Source organism: Sebastes fasciatus, chromosome 14 (assembly GCF_043250625.1).
Source record: "Sebastes fasciatus isolate fSebFas1 chromosome 14, fSebFas1.pri, whole genome shotgun sequence".
Classification (NCBI taxonomy): Eukaryota; Metazoa; Chordata; class Actinopteri; order Perciformes; family Sebastidae; genus Sebastes; species Sebastes fasciatus.
The window spans coordinates 21,757,918-21,781,054 of record NC_133808.1 but is presented as its reverse complement, the minus strand read 5'-3'; the positions used below and the strand labels follow the sequence as shown (position 1 = coordinate 21,781,054).

Here is a 23,137-nt window from a genome sequence, read left to right as displayed (position 1 = left end):
ATGCACTATACTCATTTTTAACAGTCTCTTCTGCACTATATTCACTTTTTTTAACAGTCCTGTATCACAGCTGTTACCCTGCACTATATTCAGTTTTAACAGTTTTCTTCATCTCCTTGTATTTTTATATCTTGTATATTTTTTTGTACTTTGTACTTTGCACTACTAACTTTTTTACTGCCTTTTTTACCAACATGTTTTGCACTATGGAACTGTGATGCTGGAAACTTGAATTTCCCTCGGGATTAATAAAGTTGCTATCTATCTATCTAACAATAAGGCTAAACAAGCAAATTGAGGTCATATTGAGTTTGCATGGAATTTTTACTTTTCACATTTACAGGATATTTAATCCAACTGATGTCTTAATCGGCTCTCCCTTCCTTTCACGTCTTTCAAGTTGCTTTTTGTGTGTATGCAAGCAGTCTATGCATCTGGGTATGTTATCAGTATGCACACTAGTCAAAGCACACAAATATATAAACTGTCGTAAGGAAACAATCCACAGAAGGAGTCCCTGTCTATAAAATAACCCCCACGGCTTCTCACAGCATCATAAATTCTGTTCTTCTCAATTTCCTTCCTCATTTCTTTATCCCAAGAGGCGAGGGTTTTCATGCACTCCAGCGTGTATTCATATATTCGTATTGTATTATCTCATGTTGATGCTGAGAGCAACTTTATGTGCGCTGGTGGGACTCTTGAACCATAACCAACTCAATTTGGTGTGTGTTTGTGTGTATCTGTATTGGAGGTGGCGGTGGAAGGTAGCACAGAAGATGCAAGGTGGGGGTCTTGGCTCAGAAATAGTGAGAGATGCCAAGTTTGGGCTGGAGCAGAGGAGAGAGGGGTGACTTTGAGGAGAAGGAGAGGAGGATGGGTAGCCCTTAGCTCTTTTCTCTATCTCCAAGGAGGTGTGTGTGTGCGTGCTGTGTGCATCAGCATGTCGTCCTGAGGCGTTGTTCTTGTTAAGGTTATTAGGGAAGATGTTTGGCGCTAATCAGTGGAGGACTACAGGGACCCCCACTAAACGGCCTCATCATCAGAGGGCCCCAGTGGTGATAAATCTAGCCCCAAGCACCCAGAGGGCCTGCAGGTACCAAGCATGTATCTGTCTTTGCTGCTACAAACTAGGAGCATGTAAATCAATGCATGGGGTCAAATTTGGGACTTTTTCTACCTGTGATGGATTTATTAGTCATTAAATATTTAATATTTAGCAACACACTTGTCCACTTTACAGATAGTCAATACTGGTGCAACATATTTGTGTTAGTAGATTCAACCAAGGAAAGTTATGAATTAAAGTAAAAATTAAACAACAAATAAGTAAAATGCAAAGAAATGCCTCTATTCTCTTTTTCATTCTCACTGTCTTTTGGCATCATTTCACCCCTTTTTCCCCACTTTCTTCTATCTCTCCCATTCTCCTCCTCCTCCTCTATGTGATCTAGCCCGGGGCAAGCATATATGTAATGTTAAGGCACTAACTACAGAGTGTATGGGCACACACACACACAGCAGAGAGAGACGTTCATGTGTGAAATGAGATCTCTGCACAATCAGTGGGAGTCGCAGCCATAAAGCACATCAAGCTTTTCAGCTTAAAGGTATCATCAAACAAATCGCACAGATCCTTTCACTTGATGACTGTGGAGTTACTCTTGTAACAACTGTGTTTTTTCTCCTCTTCACAGATAAACCAATTCATGGACATCCAAGGATGAAGCCAAGTGTTGCGACTGGCGATGAGGGGGTCCTTTTTTTACGTTGAAACAGACAAGGGCTGACTGATATTTTACACCTAATAACAATTTGTCCATTTTCCATCAACACAAAAATTGCAAGGGTTCTGTGTTTCCAGCAACCTTTAGCTTGAACAATTTCAGATTCACAACAGAGACAGACAATCCTGACTCAATGATGTCTTATTTTTACAGTAATAGACAGCCAGTATCTGTCCCATATGTCAGCAAATCCACAGATTCCATTATTCCTTTTCCATTTTGTCATTTCCCTCAGGCATCCTCAGCATGTCTTATTCCCCATATTTATCGAGTGTAAATCCTGAATCATAATAGGATATAAGATATGATCATATGCTGCATTCTTCCCCGTGCCCCTGACATGTAAGCAGGCTGAAATATGTTTGTATGCAAACACAGAGAGATGAGGGGCTGTGATGGGAGGCACGGGATTTCAACAGTACTTCTTCTCTCTGATGGATGGATACTTCACTGCTACCCAGATGGAGAGAGACAGATAGAGGGAGGCAGGGAGGACACAAAGAGTACCGGGGGGATTAAAGGAAGAGGAGAATAGAGGGTAAATTCACAGAGAGAAAGAGAGGGATGAATCAATGGAACAATCAAAGATAGAGAAGAGCAGGGACAGGGAGAGAAGTTACAGTTTACAGGATGGTCAGAAAGTCTGGATCACTAACCTTGATCTAAACAAATACTTTGAAGAGAGAGGCTTATGCAGATACGCTGTTCATTGTCCCTTTATTAAAGGAATAGTTTGACATTTTATGAAAGTGCTTATTCGCTTTCTTGCCATAACTTAGATGACAAGATTGACACAACTCTCAACTCTGTTTGCATGAAGCTACAGCTAGGTGACGGTTATCTCAGTTTAGTATAGGAAAATATATTTTGTTTGTTTAATCTGCACAAGATCTAAACTGTAAAAACGACAGGTTTCAGTTAGGGATGTGGTGGACTATTTCTTGGCCACAGTAATAGTAAGATGGTAAGTCTGGTTGCCTAGCAACCTCACAGTGATGAAAAGGAACCAGGAGGTCACTTGTCATGTTTACAATTCGTTTTTTGTACGGATTAAATAAAGAGAACATTGATTATTGAGTTTGGTAAGCTGATTTTGCAAACTTCGGACAGAGCCAGGCTAGCTGTTTCCCCGTTTCCAGTTTTGATGCTTCTGACTATAGCCTCAAATTTAACAGACAGATATGAGAGTGTTATTGATCTTCTCATCTAACTCTCTACAAGAAAGAGAATAAACTTAATCCCCAAAATGTCAAACACTTCCTTTAAAGAAAAGATACATGCTAATCAGGTTAGTTTGTTACAGTACAGTAGAATTTATCAGTACCACACTGTATGTATGGGAAACTTTCAAAACATTATTTTGGCTTTTCAGAATATGACATTCAGAATCAGGACAATCCACAACAACTGTGTTATCATTACAAATACATACATGTACTATCTGATTAATAAAGCTTCCTACTTTGTCTGTTTCCTTCCTCACACAACTCCACAAACCTCCTTTGCACTCGTCCTCTGTTGCCCTTCCAGTTGTAATAACTCTAATTCCCTCATGCTAATGGCGTGTCTGAGCCTCAGCCCCTGCTGGGACTACCAGCCTACTTCTAGTGGTCACAGCCTGGCCCTGGGGCGAGGAGGACCACAGACTGGAGAGACAGAAGAGAGAGAGAGAGAGAGAAAAGGGCGGAGGAGGGTTCCGGTTTGATGCATGTAGGATCTACCCTTAGACAGATTGGCCTCCTCAGGCTAAAAAGACCTGTGGGTAAAAGAGGGTGTCATTGAACCGTGTGTGTGTGTGTGTGTGCCTCACTGAGTGTGACATCCAAAATTGGCGCCAGCAGCAGATTTAAACAATAATACCTCGCTGTTTGACCTTACTCACCAAAACCAACAGCATGTCTGCAAGATGAGTGTGCCACTTTGTGTGTATGTGTGTCTGCACTGTTCATATTTATAGTCCATACCTGCATCTACATGCTAAATCTGCCTTGTGTTAAGGGGGTGTGTGCGCTTTGTGGGAGGCTCTGGGGAGGTTGTGAGTGGCAATGATGATGAGCAAACACTACAGGGGAGAATAATCCCTCATTACCCATTATTCCCTGATGCTGCACTGCGTCGGTGAGCGCGGCAAGATTCGTCCCACGGGCAGAAATGAGTGGAGTCACTCACTCGATTTATTAGACCATCCCAAACTCCCTGCCTCCCCCGCTGCTATCACCGTGTCTTCCTGCTTCCTATCATCCCTCCGTCTATTCCCCGCTCCCCCAGCCACCTGCTGTCTTCCACATGTCCTAAATCCTCTCCACTACTTACACACTTTGTTTGGAAACTGATCAGAATGTCATGTTAGTTAATTCCTCTTAAATGAGTATGTTGTATTGCATTTGAGATGGAAGTCTGTGTAATCCATTTAGGGCAGTGTAATTTGTAATGACAGCTGGACTGCTAGGTAAAGTGAGATTGTCGATTGAGAATCAACCAACTACAACCGCAGAGAATCGCCTTCAACTAGCAGTTTTACACCAGTTTCTATTTTGGTTTTGTGTTGTGTAATAAATAATGAAATGTTTCAATGTAAGGGTCTTCTTTATCTTGTCGAAAACACACTGGACATGTTCCTTGGGGCACAAATCATTCAAAGTAAATTATTGTTTTTAACCATTACGATTAATTCATATAGAGTCTTTGGTGACATAAAAATCTATACCTGTCATTTCATTTCATTTATTGCCCTTAATAAATGGCTTAGCGTGTGAAAATATGAGCACAAACAGAGCAGACACAACATTTTTTTGCAAGAGAGAGAGCATGAAGGACTGAAACAGATGGGATATGGAGAAGATCTGAGCTATTTTTAAATAAAATGTTCACAATGTAGTATTTATCTCTTATAAATGGTAAAAACAGATTCTGTTTTTAAGTAATAATCATTGTATTGGAGTGATATCAGTAGTTTTGTTAGGTGGAAACAAGCTTGGACTCCCTAGATGGGGGACCCCCAAAGCAAAATAAAGACTTGCCATGTCCCACATTTTTTTCTCAAAGTGCCAGCAAAAGAAGCTTCCTGTGTCTCCACTTATTGTTCTGTGTTTTCCATTCATGCTGTGTCTTACCTCTGCTGGAGAGCATTTTATTACTGTCACAGATAATATGAATAAAATCTACGCTCTTCCCCATATCGTTGTTTAAACCAGACATCAAAATGGAGCTCCAAAAAGTAATCTAGCAAAATGGTATGGAAAGGAATCTGTATGCTTAATTTCACACATATATGAAGCCAAATGTCCTGCATATGAAGTATATATTTTTTTCCAATTAACTGTGGATTTTCTGATTTAACATTTAAATCCATGTCCAGCTTTTGTTTAAAAGGAAAATTCCTCCCAATTTGACCCTCTGAGGGGGGCACACATCTGTCAAGTGGATTGCCCCTCAATCAACATGACCCTGTCTTTGAGTCTCCATCATGTCATTAACTTCTGCAGGGCAGCCTGGGCAGCTTCCTTTATCTTTATACATGCAGAATATGAGTTAAAACTGGAGGATGGACTAAGTAATTATCTGCTTCTTAAGCAAGGTCAGCATGGTGACTCTTGAGGGAACCCAATATCCACTGGTCACTTTGTTAACAGACAGACAGTCTGGGCGCAGCGCAGGCCACTAGACATACAAGCACGCATGCTGTGAAGGAAGTACTTTTCTTTGTCTAGTCTTTGCAATTAAAACTCCCATTTCCATTTATAAAATGTGCAATAATGGCTGCGGCAATTAAAACCGAATATGTGAGATCACTGAGATAATGAAAAGGCGAAAGCATGGCGCTTTTGTTTGACAAAAAAAAAACCTTGTAACTGTTTTTTCCTTTGGCTTAACATGGAAATTCCATTTCCATTAACTTACAAATGACTGTCTTTTGCTCATTAGAAAACACACTGGTGCTACAGTGCTAATGATCCCACCATGTTGTTTTGTGTCTCACTTAAACTGAATTATACATCAATACTCATGTTCTAGTTTTGAATTGGGGCAAATCTTGTTGTATATATCGTAAGTAGAGGTTTTTTCTGAATATGACAGTGAATAAAAATCCTCTGATATTGCATCACTCTATGTACTTGAAGATGCACTAATGGTTCTTTAATTAGACTCTAATGTGTGTACTCCTCCCCCACCTCTCACACACACTAAAGAAAAACTGCATGAAATTATCCACTGAATGTACAGGCACACAAAAAGCAAGTGTGTATGTTTGAAATAATGGAAGAGTTTGAGGAGTATTGCAGCTGTTTAGTTGGGCAGATATTGGCTTTTTAGATGCATTGTCTTTGTATTTATGACAATGAAATATGAAATAAGCGGTGGTACCCACTGTAAACATTTTTCATCAACAGTTTTATCAACATTGTCATCAAAAACCTAAAATACTCTAAATGTTTGTAGTATTTTCCAAGAATAAAATGTGTCCATGTTCTTGCAACTTGCAACATTTACGTTGGTACGAGTATCTGAATGTACGTGAGAGAGCCTGCGTGTGCAGTGTTCATTTATTTGCCTGCACATGAGCCTTATTATCCTCATCATCAACATCATCATTGTCATCATCATCATCATCATCTTGAGGTCGTCCATAGAGTCAGCTCAGGCAGGTGTACGTTTCTATAGACTCTCCCCGGGGCAAAAGAACGATAGCATCCGCACTGCAAAACTCATGATGCTGCAGTCTGCTTAATGTGAGATAATATCATCATCAACAGCACTCAGCGTTATCTCACACCTGCCTCATCAGGGGGGCAGTGTAAGGTTGAAAAAGGTAGATCATTTAATTTGGCAGGATGCTGCATTTTTTGCCGAAAAGGATTTTGACAAAAGCATTATACTTTATGTTTGGTAAAATTGTGTTTAGTTGTCAGTGTCAATTTCTCCAAACTTGGAGGGTTGGACTTTCTTTTACCTCTGAGACTCAGATCTGGGACACAGCACTTGTGACCTGTTTTTTTCTTGGGATGTATCCCCAAAACCTCCTCCCTCCCGGAGCAGAATGTTCCTCTGAAATGTGTCTGTGATCTGAAGTACTGGAAGTTTATTAGGCATGAGAAATTTCTTTAGATCTAAATCACTGGAGGTGCCCCTCGTTCTTTATAACGGCAGAAAAAGCAAACAATTCTCCAACTCCACTTTAATTTCTGTCCCTTCCCGTCTCCTCCCTCCGTTTTCCCCTCTAAAACACCCACTAATAATCATCTCTGTGCCTCATTAAGAAGCAGAGCAGTAGCGGCACAGCCTGCTCCAGATGTTTGGTGGAAAACCCCTGAGGTCCAGCGTCTGTGTCAGAGAGCTTGTGTGTATCTGTCTGCTGTAATATGCACTGAGTGTGTGCATATGTGTATGCGACACCGCTATAAATCTGTGCGTTTGATACTTCCTGCACTGTCTCTAGGCATCAATCTGAGTGTTCCACTGCCCCACTTCCATAGTAGGCGCAGGCAGCAAGGCACAAGACTCCCTCGATCAAAACAATAGATGGACTAACTCTGCCATCTCTGCACAATTTAATAATCAGTCTCTTTGGCTGCTGGTGTTGTCAAAATGAGCGATCTGTCAATCAAGACGTGCAGGTGGCACAATATAGGATTTGAATGATTTATGGGGCTGATACTGACGGTTCGTTAAAGGAGCAGTGTGTAGGATCTGGCGGTATCTAGCGGTGAGGTTGCAGATTACAACATCTCCCGTGTGCTAAGCGTGTAGTGCTACACAATATCGGGGACCAATTGTAACCAAAATTATAATCTTAATTGTTGTCTTAAAACCATTGTCATGTCTGATGTGTGTTGCAGTTTATGGGGCTAGGGGAGGTTGGGCTAAAGGTAACCCTATAGAGGTGCCGCCAGCAGCGGCAGGTGGGGGCTCCAAATCAGAATTTCACCTAGTCTAGATCAGGCCCTACCTTGATGGGCAAAACTGGGCTCGTCTGAAACAAACAAAACTCCAAATGTTTCTGGTAATTCCTGTATAAGTGCTTTGCTTTCAAAATGCTGCCCCACTTCCATGATGTCTAATCGCATCATCAGCTTGCGACTGAATAATTCAAGCTCCCGTTGTGAAATCAAAGTGAATAAAACATGAGTGAAAATGGTGAGACTGTTACCCACTTGCCATAGACGTCTCTGAAGTCTCATCAGATGAGGCACCTGGCAACCAGCAAGCAGGGCTGGTCCAGGAAATAAATAATAAATCTTCCTGTTGTCTTTCCTAAACATTTACATTTCACCAGATCCCACAGTGGGGCAATGCACACTGATGAAAGGTAAGAATGAGAAAATGAATCGCAAAGTGAGAGAAAATATATATCTCTGATGCAGACATTGAAACAATTCTATAAATCTTTGTTTTGCTTCTTTACCTTTCATGTGTAAATGCAAAGATTAATTTTGTTTTCATAAGGATCTCTGGACAAAGCATGTATTTAACGCCTATATTTTGTTTAAATACCCAAATCTTGGTGAACAAGATAACAGCAAATTGAAAAGAAGCTCAATTTAATCACTGCCTGCCTCTGCAGTATACCCTGCTGTCTCAATTTGAAGTGAAAAGTAAGGCTGAGTGAAAATAAAATTTCGACAGGGGAGAGAATAATTTGTAATTTGTGAAATTGTGTGCTATAAAATGGAGCTGGCTCTCATGTTTAAATATTTAAAATCCCTTTGTAATCATGTCCCCAAATTATGCATGTTGTTCCTATTTTTTAATGACCTGCTCTTCTTTGGCTTGAGATGTGAATCAGTGGAATTGGTTACTGCAGCTAACTGGAATTACCCTGCATATTTTTGGATCACTTTTCTGATACTGAGCAATCTGGATTGACGTTTCCCTCTTGACTCAATCCAATTGAAGATCTCTGGCCAGGGGAAAAAACAGATGTGCCACAGCCAGAATCGGCAGTGCAATCGCTTTCTCAGAGAACCGCAACCATAGGCTGCTCAGGAAGGGCAACTTGAGCAAGTGGAGCTGGTGCTTAATGGCACCTTGAGGCTGTTAGGAAAAAACTCTGCATTGCAGTCCTGGAGCTTGCAGAAAACACCAGCCATGATAAGAAGAAGCTGTGCATTGCTCCTCACCACATCTTGTTGGCAGGCAAAAATGATGTAGAGCTTCATAAACTGCTGGTAGGGGTGACGATCATGGAGGGTGGAGTGATACTAACATCCAGGCCAGCTTTATCCCCAGGAAGACCAAAGTGCCCAAGGGTGATAGTTGGGATAAAGACATTCAGTCTGAAGAGTTCTAATTGTGAATGGGGAGCTCTGACAAATTACAAAACACAGTATTTTATTTCAAGTCCTTATTATTTAATTAACAGTGTCATTGGTTAATCTGCAATACTCTGGTATATGCTCATTGAACAGGGAAGCAAGGTGAACATTGAAATAATTTTGTTGAATAAGTTGGCCTGTCCATAATTCTTATGCATTCTGTGCAATTGAGACATTATCTTCAGAAAATGATCCCTCATTATTTTTTGTACACTTCAAAGTGAAGTATCCACTAAAGATCAACGTCTCCATTGGGGTCATTTGCTTCTATTACAGATGGTATGGATGTATGGCTTAGCTACAGCAGGTCTCTCCAGCGTCTATCTGACAGCCATGTCATGTCACTGTCCTCACCAACAGGTGGCAGCAAACTGCTCAACTCAGTCAGTCAGGAAGCTTCATGCAAAGAGGGAAAGCTAAGGAACAGTCAGTACATGGCAGTAATAATCAGGGTGTCCTGGTAGCTGAATTGTCAATGGACATACCACTGTGCAACGTCCATCTGCTATCCAACACATATAGTTCAAAACACAGGCCTATAGCAGTAATCAAAGCGATTTTAGCAACTTTCATTTTAATTTAAACATGTTAGAAACCAAATACATAGAGGTAGGAAACCATAGGTCAACAATGGTACAAACACAGAGAGAGAGAGAGAGAGAGAGAGAGAGAGAAAGAGAGAGAGAGAGAGAGAGAGAGAGAAAGAAACAATACTTTTCAATCCAACTGAGTTTTATATCTGTTATTTTTTACTATAACCTTTAATCACTATGTCAAGGGTAAAAAATGCAATTCTTCCTTTAAAGGTGACAGATTAAAACGCACCTTTGAATAGCAGCTGTTGCTCAAAGATGACCTGCAGATGACAGATGTTCACACAGGGTTTGACACAATCTGCTCCTTTATGGAAAATGTCAATGTAGCCAATTGTATTACTGTAACGTGTGACGTAGCAACCAGGAGTTTACATTCTACAATTAAAAATTGGTGGATATTTTAAAGGCTGATTCCTGCATTTTCATTTTACTCTGTATTTCAACAATAAATAAATCAACAAAGGATTCATAGACCTTCATGATGGTATATAAAATGTACAGACAATATAATCGAGCAACTGAATGAATACAATGTTTTTGTGTCTGGTCAAAATGTTTTGTGCAGAGAGACTCCTTAAAGGGACTGTTTGTAACTTTTTACAAACACACACCGCACACGTTCTCGCTGTCTCATTCCACCTCTAGACGTGCATGCGCGCTCACTCCACACTGCAGAAGAGTTCATAGCTCTGAGAATATCTAGTGAACGTTTGTGCAGAAATAAATGCTGCAACTCCTCCAGACCAACAGAGGTTTTCCGTGTCTTGTGAAGTGACGGGGCTCCGCAGCGAGAAACGTTATAGTCTCCGACCTGGTGCCGGTGTCTCCCTCCGGGGGCAGTAGGGAGGCGATAACGTTTCTCTCCCTGCTTCAGCCCCGGAGACAGAGGCAGGAAAAGCTAAAACTAGGATGAGCAGTGATTCATGGAGGGAGACCTTCGTCTGGTCAGCTAACATTACTGCCAAGCAGGTGAAATATAGAGTGATATTGTGGTTTTAGCTGACGTGTGTCGCCTCACTGCTTTGAGCGATGCTCGTTCAGGTATATTTAGAGCGAGCACAAGCGCGAGCCCGACGCTGGCTTTCGTTGACTTAACGGCCACAGGTGTCGATGTTAACAAGCATTTCTGAAAGTTACAAATAGTCCCTTTAAAGGCTGATTCCTGCATTTTCATTTGACTCATGAACTTCATGATGTGATATAAAATGGGATATAAAACAGACAATATAATTGAGCAATTAACTGAATGAATACAATGTTTTTGTGTCTGGTCAAAATGTTCTTTGCAGAGAGACTCCTTATGCAAAGTCCCGGCCACCACCCTAAACTCCGACAGGAGGTCCTGAGGTCAGAGATCTCTGAACTATGAGATCGTTATATGACCCACAGTAAGTGAAGACGGAGATGGACACCAGCAGCAACATCCCCGTCACGGCTATCTCTGTCACCTGGACTCTCTTGGCCCTCCATGGTTCCTTGGAGGTTTATGACACAGGTATATATGAAACAAACTCTACACAGTGTATATATTGACTTGCAAACATTTGTCAAACTTTATTCCAACCTGTGCAGTAAGTGATACTAAGCACATTAGTAATTTCACCTTCTTTTTTTCTCTCCTGCAGCTCTTGATCAGACCAAAGCAAAGACGTTAGTTTGGTTCTAACTGATGTCCTGACAATGAGAAGGAATATCAATTCACAACAAAAAGGACCTACAATGTGGCTCTATCAATGTATGGCTGCAACACAAGCACTGTAATGTAAAATGTAGTTAGAAGACTTTCTGTAGCTTAGACTATGAGTCCTTCAAACTTTTATGAATGAGGGAATAGAACCATTACCCTCATGTTTGTGTTATAGTGCCTTGCTCATCTCCACTGCTCCATGCAGGCCCTTCCCTGGTGGGCGTGAGTAAATGGCCCCAGCCCTCTCTAAATATAACTCCCCTCCAAAACAGAAAGAGAGAGAAGGAGGGAAAGGATAACTCAACCAATCAGAAGAGGTCTGAAAACTTGTCAGAGAAGAGTTTTTTTTCTTTTTCTTTTTTAGGATACAGTGTGTTTGTCTCATACCGTTTTTGATCCATTTTGTGGCCCCGGGTGGTGCTGGTGGAGCGCACAGCAGGAGGGCGCATTGTCTGTATGCAAACTGGACGACATGGCTATTGTATGCGTTTGGGCATATATGGAGGCACCGATGGATTCAGAGGATACAGCAGGTCTGAACTCACAGGAGTGAAGAGTCGCCCTCGGTTGTGTTGTGCGCTGTTTCTCTCCTCCGACCTTCTCTTCTCCACATTAACAGCTCTGCTCCGTCGCTATGAGTTGCCTGGATGTGATGTACCACCAAAGCTATGGAGCGCACTACCTCCCAGCAGCTGCGTACAAGGCGACCTATTATAACCACCATCACCACCAGCAACAACAGGTGAGATACTCTTCATACTTTAAATAACTTGAATAACTTCATAAGTCATCTACTAACAATATTGTTTACATTTTTTTTTTATGTATTAAGTTCATTTGGTGATTTTTCCCAAGTAAAGGATTGTTAATGTGTCAGTGGCTTATTTTAAAATAGTTACCACATTAAATGCCTTGGTTATTCAGTTACAGTGTTTCAGTTGTTTGAGGAGCTTTTGAAATTGTGTGTGATAATTTGGTGAGGATGTTCTCGTTTGTTTAACAGCCTAACCTATCTACTTTTTGCCATTTCAGCAGGTCTGATGTTGCACTGACATTACTGTCTTTTTTTTACCTCTGATTGACACAACCTTACTTAGAGATAGCAATAGTTATTTATGATATAGGCTTCTAGAAAAAAACAGAACAATTAGGTGTGAGCTACCTTTGGGGATAAGGCCTATAAAGTTGGAGAATGGCACCTGCCCTAAAGTCAAAGGAATATTTTGTAGACTTTTCACATTAAAAATAATCAATTTCCTTTTCATTTTGATTTAAGGCTTTTCTATATTCCCTTACTTCTCTTCAAGACACCACTTCAAACTTCCTTTACGCCTCACACACACACACCTCTTAACTTCAATTTCAGTTCTGAATGATTAAATTCCAGCCTGATGCTCGGTATTCACATCAGGTCATGCGTAATGACACGGAACTATTAATCCTGCGGTCAAATGGTGATGTAATGACAGCCAGTCAGTCACTCAGGAATGTGGATGAGGCACACTGAGCTTTACAAATAGTTGGAATGCAGTATGGGAAAAAAGAAAGTCATTTTCACACAGCTCCCAAGCTGCTCCCAGATCAAATAACTACTAGTATGATACTAATATATGGTTGATTTATGATTTCATTGTGTCAAAAACAGTAGCAACACCAACATGTAACACTATTTGGTTCTTTATTATATGTAATAAACATATACAGTGATTGCTCTAAAAAACAATTTTTAGGTTCTACTAAAATGTAAATTCTTTGCTTATTCTGTTAAAATGTAGTTTACTCCTGGTTGGATCTGTAAATGAATCTCTCTCTTTCTCTTCTTCCAGAGGAGGCTGAGTGTTTACAGTAAGATGCAGGAGTGTATGGAGCAGCAGCAGCAACAGCAAGAAGGAGGAAGAGGGATGCTTTCCAGGGATCAGGGCCTCCGGCAGGGTCCCGCAGCATCAGGAACCGAATCAGGCCGTAGATCCACATCCGATTCAGATCTGAAGGATGGTACTCAACCAGCAGAGGCAGAGTACTTGAGCTCCCGGTGTGTTTTGTTCACCTACTTCCAAGGCGACATCGGTGACGTGGTAGATGAGCACTTCTCCCGGGCTCTCAGTCAGTCCAGCACCTTCAACAGCGAGTCCAAACCAATCAGAGTGAATCAGCCGTCGGCCTCCGCCACTGCTGGCTTATGGAAAGGTGAGGGGAGCAACAAATTTAAATAGTTTATCCTTTATTAAAGTCCTTAAAACACTGGAATTTTTTTTGTAACAGAGTGTTGAAGTCTAACGTCTTTGTGTTTGTTTCAGATGGTGGCTCTCTCTCTGAGGGTCAGAGCAGCTCAGTGTGGAACAGCACCTATCCATCCCAGGCCAGTCCTTGCCTTCCATCTGTCTCTGTCTCAGTCCACCCAGACTTCTCCTCCAGCCCCGTTTCCTTCAACCACCCCGATGGAGCTCTGTGGGCCGACCACGTGCTCTCTCAGGCCAGCCTCCCGCCACCGACCGCCCTCCCCGATAGCTGGACTTACAGCCTGAACCCCCAGAGCACAAGTGGCTACCCCAATGTCCACAACGTCTACCATCCTCACCCCCACATCCACACCCGGCACCACCACCCCATGCTCCATTCATACCCAACCCACAGCCCAGCATTGGAGCCCAGGTTTAATCCTCTGCTACTGCCTGGTGTTAGGAACCAGAACCAGCCGAGCGCCAGCACAGGGAGTTCTCCACACAGCGAGGGGGTGAAGACGGAGATGGACACCAGCAGCAACATCCCCGTCACGGCTACCTCTGTCACCTGGAGTCCCTCGGCCCTCCATGGATCCTTGGAGGTTTATGACACAGGTAGATATGAAACAAACTCTACATAGTGTATATATTGACCTGCAAACATTTGTCAAACTTTATTCTAACCTGTGCAGTAAGTGATACTAAGCACATTAGTAATTTCACCTTTTTTCTTTCTCTCCTGCAGCTCTTGATCAGACCAAAGCAAAGACGTCAGTTTGGTTCTAACTGATGTCCTGACAATGAGAAGGAATATCAATCCACACCAAAAAGGACCTACAATGTGGCTCTATCAATGTATGGCTGCGACACCAGCACTGTAATGTAAAATGTAGTTAGAAGACTTTCTGTAGCTTAGACTATGAGTCCTGCACTGTCCACAGAACTTATTATGGAGATGAACTCAGGCTTTGGACTTGAATGACAGAGATCTACTGCGTTGGCTGCAGGTCAAGGCCCTCGAAGAACGATGAAAACAGACTACTAGCTTTAAGAATGGGAGGCCTCTTCTTCTCTGACGGCACAAATCACCATTTCTCTTTCATGCAATGTGAGACCAAATGGTTCTGTTTCAAGAGCTTGATTTTGATCCACATTTTGTTTTGTACAGTAAATGTTTGTCGATGACTGTAAATGTTTTTGTGTGTACAGATTTGCCATGCTAAGTTGTTTGCTGGATGACTTTTGCTAAAATTCTTGCCTGAATGCTATTTTGCTATTTTTGCCTCAAGGGATTGTGTAGTGTAAATATTGGTACTGTATGTTTAAGTAATAAATTGTTGAACTGAATTTGCAAATGGAAGTTTTTTTTCAGACATAAATTTAATAATTTCCCCCAATATATGTAGTATTTAAACAATACATTCACTTAAAAGTAAATCTATTTTGTAGAGCGTATTGAGCATATTGCTCAAAATGTAAGTAAGTAAGTGTTCAATTCATTGAACTCCTGCTCTCAAGAGGCATACATGTGTTGTGCAACTCATCATGCATAACTTTCTCAATACATCAAATCAGAAAAAGTCAGTTTCCTTTAAGACACCAAGCAACGTTGATGCTTTTGCTACTCACTGTAACAAAGAAGGAACATTTGAAAATCAAATGGTTGAATATTTCCAGCCAGACAGAGTCAGACGTTTTACGGTCTCTTATCTAAGGTTGAACATTCTGAAAGCAGACCAACAGAAACACCAAAACAATTCATGTGATGTGGCATCAAACCCCCCGCTATTGAAAGGGTTTGATGACCAAACCAGAATATTAATAACTGAAGAAACAGCAGTTTGTTAAACTGTTAGGAGGTTATTGTTATCACCAGAGAAGGTTGAGCTTTGTCTCAATTCTTTACAGCAAAGACATCCTCCAATAACTCGTGACTTTTTAGTTTCAACAACCCAACTTCTATAGCTCAAAATAAGAATACGGACATTATTGATAACTTGAATGTTTCAGGTACAATCACAGCTAAACCAGACAGGAGCTGAGCTGTATTACAGTACCAAGGGAAGTGGGTTGCATTCCACAGACCATTATTGTAAGATACCATGACATGTGTCTGTTGTCTGTCTCCACACAAACACACGCATGAAAACACACACACTCCTAGACTGAGAAAAACACACCAAGGAATGCATTTCCTGTCTGGACAGGAAGTTTGTCAGAGAGTGGCAGACTATCCAGACATTCAAAGACATGCTAAAAAAAACGATTTCAGGTACCACAGTTAATGTTGGTTTGTTGTTATTCTGTTATACAATATATCATGCATAGAATAACATTTTGAAAAATCCCATGCGCTGAGACAGCCTGGAGATCAGTGCTTGAATCTGCATTCTAGAGAATTCAAGAAGTGATCATAATGGTCGTTGGTATGAACGCTGAAAAGAAGTTGCTGATTTAATTACATATTTCAGGCTCAGTCCAGTGCCAGGACAAAACGTTCTCCAGCATTATTTGTACCCATCCTGAAATAATCAACAGCTGGTTGAGCTTTTGCCATCATGGCTGTGTGTGTGTGTGCTTGTGTGTGTGTGTGTGTGTGAGCGGTCTGACCAGGTGGATCAGCGATAGCAGCCCACTAACATTCCAGCCTCCTCTCCCACGTCGCTTATTCTTCACTAATCTGGACCTCAGCAGCTGCATTTCCATCCAAAGTATCAACAAATCATATTGCATTGAAGTGAAAAACCTAAGTGGAAAAAAATCATGATATTTGCTCATTCCTCATCCACTTAGTGGATCAGGATCTGTATTGCATTTGATAATACGATTTTACGGAAGTCTACCAATAATGTGCAATCGAATCCACTCAGACAGGCAGGGGAGTGTTTTGTTTGATAATAATGGTTATCATCAATAAATGTAAATAGAAATGTATTTTTCATATTGCAAACAACATAGGCTTGACTCTTATTTTGCAAAAGTTTCGACACGTGAGATGTGAATTTGGATATTCTACAAGGCATTCAGCGGACTGTCAAATGTGTAATTGCCAACATGTAAGTTGCTGTTTATTACTTTATAAGTGTTAGTATGAATCAATGGACAGCACTCAGTTTGAACAACATTATCTGACACAGAATTATATACAATAATTGTGTATAATGATTAATTCGCTGTACATTCTCTGTTAAGTCAGGGTATTCAATACACCGGGTTTCCGAGATTCTCAAAGCTCACAAAGGAAGCGCAGGAGAATAAAAAAGACCAGATGAGAGGAAAAAATTGGAAAATGATGGGAAGATTTAAGACTTTCTGGCTAAAGTACGTCCTCTCCTCTCCTCTCCGCTCCTCTCCTCTACTCCAGACCTCCTAATAAGCATTAGCATATAGCTTCTGCATCAGCATGTAGTGTACTTATATGCTAACAGGCCTCCCACTGGCAGCCTTGGAGAATCACCACAGGCACTTCCACTGCAGGAAGAACAGATACAGCAATACAGAGCTGGAAGCTATATAAAAGTAATTAATATGTCCATTAAAAATGGGGCAGTCAGAGATTTAGGAAATGTTGCATGTGTAGCATTAGCTTTTAATTAAAGATTAAATAGCAAATGCTTTGTGCTGATATTTAAGATCTTCAAAGCGATAATTGCTGACATTGTGATTCAGAATACATGTGTATTTAGAGACTCTATATCAGTAATTGATAATATACGGCAGTGATTAAAGCAATGTTCATCTAATAACAGCATTAATATGTGTTGTTATAATCACAGTATGGTATATCTTTCTGAATGGATACATTGTATCCTTTTTAATCTCAAACTTACACTTGCAAACGTCAGACAAACCCATTTATGAGCCCGCCCACACACACGCACACACACACACACACACACACACACACAGACACACACCCACACCATGCTTCCATGCACAAAAGACCCCAAATGAGAAACGGATGAACCCAGAGCCAATCTGGGGCTTTGGATCTTCATCTCCTCATCTCCTCATCGCCATGATTGCCTCTTTTGTAACCAATATCCATTTCCTTTCTGTATCAGAGAATTGCATTAATTTTAAGAAATGACAGGAAATAGTATTTTCTCTTTTATTTTCTTGGAATTCGCATTTTCGCCTGACCTCAACCCTGCTTGAACTTTTCATGATCCCGGCTCATAGTGAACCTCCTCTCATCGCTGCCCTCTAAACCCCAGCCTGGTTCTTATCCTTTTAATTTATTATTTTTTTATTCAGAAGTAGTGCAGAGGAAAGCTGGATTGGAGGAAAGACATGTGTTTTCCAGGCCTTCATTTACTGAACACTAAGCAAAAGTTAAATATCAGAGTAAGGCCATGAATTCAGTCTGCACCCTCCGTATTATTGGCTCCAATTATCATATAAAATACTAATTTTCTTTTTTTCTGTGGCTGTCATTCTTCCGCCTAATCCTCATCACCATATTGTGTACAGTATCACTGCTTACATGCACGTAAATCACCAATCTCTTTTTATTGTTAAAATGAAACTTCGTTCTATTTAAATGCATACAAATCATCACAAGTTACAGATTATTTTTGTTTTTTAATCTTTCTGTTTTTTTGTGCCAAAAAGTGCAAATCTAGAATACTGCAGGTGGTTTTCAAATGACCCTTCAGGGAAACAATCAAACAATCTCAGCCATAATGTTACCTACAAATAGAAGCAAAGTAATCTTGCTGTCACACAATGAAATAACACAGCCGATAGCTGATTCTGTCATGAATGTGATTCATTTTTCACATTTTGCTTTGATAAGGTCCCATGCGGAGATCCAATGTATCTGAATATCTTGAATTGAATATCTTGAATTGAACTGAACTGAACTGAACTGAACTGAACTGAACTGAACTGAACTGAATTGAAATGAAATGAATTGAATTGAATTGAATTGAATTGAATTGAATTGAACTGAACTGAACTGAACTGAACTGAACTGAATTGAATTGAATTGAATTGAATTGAACTGAACTGAGAGCTGAAGAAACAGCAAGAGAACGGGAGACAGAAAACAGATGCTGGAAGAGAGTAGCAAATTGGAGAGAGTCGGAGTCCACAAAAAGAGATGAAAAGAAAGAGTGGGAGAGGGAGGGAAAGCTGATCAGTCATAACACGGCCCAGCTACACATTCCAGAGTAATTGAGCGGATGATTAGTCTCACAATCAGCAACACAACACCAGCTGTCTGAACACAAAACTATATAAATACAGAGATCAGGGCGGAGAGAAGAGAGGAGAAGAGAGCAGAGAGGAGACACTAAAGGCGAGTAAAAGAGGCATATGGCAATCATAATCTCTCCTCTCACTCCCCTTTCTTCCCTTTTCCCTTCAAACATCTTCTCACTTCCACGAGCCAGCTCCACGCCTACAAATCACTGGGGTAATTACAGCTAATTTGCCCTCCTCGCGCGAGTATTAGGGGTATTAGTGGAAGGCTCCGCTTTCACCACTCTGTTTGTGTCAACAGGGCCGCCTAATGAAGCATGCTGGGAGTATCAGAGAACACTTGTCCTGCTGATTACGCTTGATTCGCAAAGTCTTTTTTGTTAAACGATACCTGGTTGCTTGTTACAAAATGACTAGGGACACCCAAGAAGAAGAGAAGCCGGCGAAACATCACTATTATTAGAATTAGAACAGTAATAGTTGCATTATTACATCACATTTTCTCTTCTATCTTAACTATGAATTACGCACTTAGCACTGCAGGACCTATGAACAAGTCATGTAATGGACCGGCATTAAATCACTACTGTTTTGTTTGGTTCACTTTCATCTTTCTTGCCTTTATTTCTTACTTGCCTTTAGATATCTGTACAGCTGCTTCAGTAAAGGTAACTGAATTTGAGTATTAAGTGTTAGACAGTGTTGGTTTGGATGAGACAGCTAACCAACAGTCACTACTTCAGACATCAGTACTGCTTACTGTGTTGTTCTCTCACAGACATGGGAATGCACTGAACAATTTCTTGAGTATTGCTTCACATTTATCACTTCAGGATGTATAATTAGAACTGGACGCAAAAGAATAAGCATTTGTAACAGTTTTAACGTGGCTGGTGTTTATATGCTTATAGTCCCACGTGGCACGAGGGAGGGAATGTTTGCACAGGTCCATGATCCTGAGCGTGGCAAGGATGAGGTCTGGTGGAGCTCCCAACAGCCGAGGGCAGGCTGTTAAATCAAAATTCAATACACACTCACACTACAGGAAAGATCAACATTTACGCCTGTTTACAATGTACAGCAAGAACATCCACCCATAACACAGGCCAGCCACATTCCTCAGCCTGCCCACACACATTGCGGCCCCTCCCCTCGCCAGATTTCAGAAGATGGATTTTTGAATTTTCACTTCAATCAAGGTCTGACTCCAAATATCACCACAGAGTGAGATTGTACTGGGCCCTTAAGCTGCTAGAAAAGAGCATGGAGCTCAGTTGGATTGGGGAAATACAGATTAATACACACAGCGTACAATAACTTCATACTTTTTCCCTGCTCTTGTTTGTTGCCAAGTCCATTTACTAAAGTAAAATCCTTCTTCCATCAGAGGGAAAGGCACTCCATTCATAAAGGCCGGAGTAGCTGCAGCAGCAGCAGCAGCAGTAGGTTTCTCTGTCAGCTCCGCTCTGGGTAATGTGCCAGTAACCACAGAGGCCAGTACATTGCTGTCATTCCTCTGCTCACTGAAAGCACATTTAGCAACCAACACCTGTTTCCCCTGCTCAGTCTCCGCTGCAGGCTGCTCTGCCACAGCTCTTCCTGCATCTAGAGGAGCAGGGATTCAGCTCTCATGACTTTTATACGCCAGTACCGCTATTTCTGGAATGTAGCTAATAGACAATTTTTATTGCCAATACTTACAGCTGTACATAGCCCACTCCAACCCATGACAACTAAAAATTCAACAACATTTCAACCTTTAAAGGATGTTAAAACTTTCCCCTGTAAACTGTGACATTCTTAGAGGTGGATTAATGGCTCCTTAAAGGGACAGTTCAGTGTATAATAGCTTTTAATTTCTCTGGTTTAGAGGTATAATGAAGCGTGAAATAGTAAATCTTAGCTAAGTTATAGTTGTGGATCAATAGCAACTCCAATTAAAAGTAGGGAAAAGCTCCGTAAAACTCCTCATAGGTTGACTGGTCTAACCACATGACACATTGCAATTTACATATTTATAAAGTTTCAAATTTCAGTATGAATGAAGAAATATGATTTCCTTTGTTTCGCAGCAGAAATAGTTGTTCAGGATCATGGAAAAACAAACCAATTTTCCAAAAAACAACAATCCTTTCAAAGCAGGAGGGCGTTTTCAACTGAAACATATTCACTTATGCTGGTCAGAGAGGAATGTGCACTATTTAAGAGGTAGACCGACTGTTTGGCATCCACTTTTTAACAAGGATTATATCAGCCGATTAAACTAATTATGTGGATAATATGTTCTACAGACGTTTTTCATTTCCAGTGTCTTTCATTATTTTGGCCTGGTCTTGTTTTCAGTGCATAATAATAGTGTTTTGCTGACCTTCAAAACCAAGTCAAGCCATTGATAATGTGCTGAACAAATGGCAAACTTACATTAGTTGTGTGGTGCTTTTTGAACCCGATCTCTCTTCCACTCACACGGAGGTCAGAGGTCAGGGTGGAGCAGTGCACCTTGAGATGATGGGATTTCTCAAAGACACTGCAGCAGGGCAACAACCAACAAAAGGGGCTTGAATCTCTGCGGTTGAAGGGCATCTTCTCTACAAATATGTTCTAGTGGAACTTCACCAAGTCATCCTGTCACTTATTTTCATTATCAAAACTCATTGCTCATCACTAATGCTTGGGTCACTCTATGTCTGTCTCTATTGTTGCTTTCCCTAACCACTGACAAGCACATAGATTTAAATCTTAAATCTTCCTAAACCCACTCTCTCTCTCTCTCTCACTCTCTCTCTCACTCTCTCTCTCTCTCTCTCTCTCTCTCTCTCTCTCTCTCTCTCTCTCTCTCACACACACACACACACAAACACACACACACACACACACACTTCACCCACTCATGCTTTGTAGTGATTTCAATATTCTTAGTGATTTGGCCATAATGTCCACAGAGAAAATGGTCTATCACTGTCCTGTCTTGTCTTGAAGCTTGTTTTTATGGATTCTATCAAAAGGGGATGACGCTAGACTACTTATACTGTACTATTGTGATGCTATTACAGCAAGATGAATAAAAAACATGATAACTGTTGAACAAAAACAATCATCAATCAGAGATATTGATGACAGATGTCTATCTAAGAATGCAAGGGAAACAAATCAGAAGGAAAATAGATATTTCATTTTCAATGTAGATGACAGTAGGCTACTCAATAACAATTAATACAATACAATGCCTATTAGACTGTGTAAAATGGCAAGAATTTCCTCATAAAACCTTATTCAGTGCCAAATCAGTTGAAAGGGAGCTGAAAACACACAGTTACTCAGCAGTGGGGAATCCCTTGCTCTGCCACCTGCCTGTCAATCATCGCTGCCTGTGTTACGTGACCCTACCTGCTGCTACTGTCCCATGCTGCCCATAATGACCATACCACACATACCAGAGCTACAGAAGGGCATTCCTGGACCATTGACCCAAATTGTTTTTTGTTTCTTTTACTTTAAAGCTGTCACTGAGACCAGGTTTCCACTGAGGACTAAAACAATTAAGGATGGTTTCCTGAGGGAGATGTGAAGTCACAAGCTGTGCAGCATTACAAGACACTAGAAAGTAGGGTGTTTGTGTGTAAACAAGAGCTGGACTGATATGGTGTTTGAATGCAAACATTTTGATTCTGGTATCTGCATTTTTTTTGCCACTATTCAAATGTTTCTAATCGGACTATTATGTCAAAAACATAATACATGAAAATCTTCACAAGCTTATCAAGATTCAATGTTTTCCTCACAGATTCAATTTGTTTGTCAGTAACCCATCAACACCTAACTGAAATCGACAATTAATAAAAATAGCAATGAACATCACTGTCATCATCATCAAATTCATGCCTACTTGGAAGCTAATCGAAATCCATCCATGCCTTTTATTCCTATATAAGGTCGCGAGAAAGTGGAAGCTACCCCAGTATGCATTGGGTGACAGGCAAAGAAACAACCAGAATAGGGTGTCAGTAACAGAGAAAAAATATGTAAAATTGAGCCATTTCATCAATACAGTATATGCCTATTTCATGTATCCTTTTTTAACTTGTGTTTCTAAACATACAAAAATAAAATAAAAGTGCTTGTGACTAAGGATTCCAAATACCACCATATTTGATGAAATTTATTCATCAGATAAATTTAGATGAATCTAGAAATTAAAGAAAATTAAAAAAAATGTTTACTTTGGCCTTGTTGTTTGCTCTAGCAAACAGGCACTAACTGGCTAAATACATTTATGTTGAGCTTATGAGGCAGGGAGCATGTGATTGATTTTGATTTTGATGATGTT

At 40.7% G+C, this 23,137-nt stretch overlaps 1 protein-coding gene across 1 annotated transcript; it reads left to right on the top strand.

Moving 5' to 3' along the window:
• The first annotated feature begins 11,713 nt into the window (after positions 1-11,713).
• Positions 11,714-14,952, top strand: vgll3 (vestigial-like family member 3). The gene is made up of 4 exons (XM_074659668.1): positions 11,714-12,125; positions 13,210-13,570; positions 13,681-14,220; positions 14,351-14,952. The coding sequence occupies exons 1-4, from the start codon at positions 12,018-12,020 to the stop codon at positions 14,389-14,391; spliced, it is 1,050 nt and encodes a 349-aa protein (XP_074515769.1). The 5' UTR covers positions 11,714-12,017; the 3' UTR covers positions 14,392-14,952.
• Positions 14,953-23,137: the final 8,185 nt, after the last annotated feature.

Coding starts and splice junctions, on each gene's coding strand:
- vgll3 (XM_074659668.1), top strand. CDS start 12,018: ATGAGTTGCCTGGATGTGATGTACCACCAAAGCTATGGAGCGCACTAC. Junction 12,126..13,209: donor ATCACCACCAGCAACAACAG/GTGAGATACTCT, acceptor CTCTTCTTCCAG/AGGAGGCTGAGTGTTTACAG. Junction 13,571..13,680: donor CACTGCTGGCTTATGGAAAG/GTGAGGGGAGCA, acceptor TGTTTGTTTCAG/ATGGTGGCTCTCTCTCTGAG.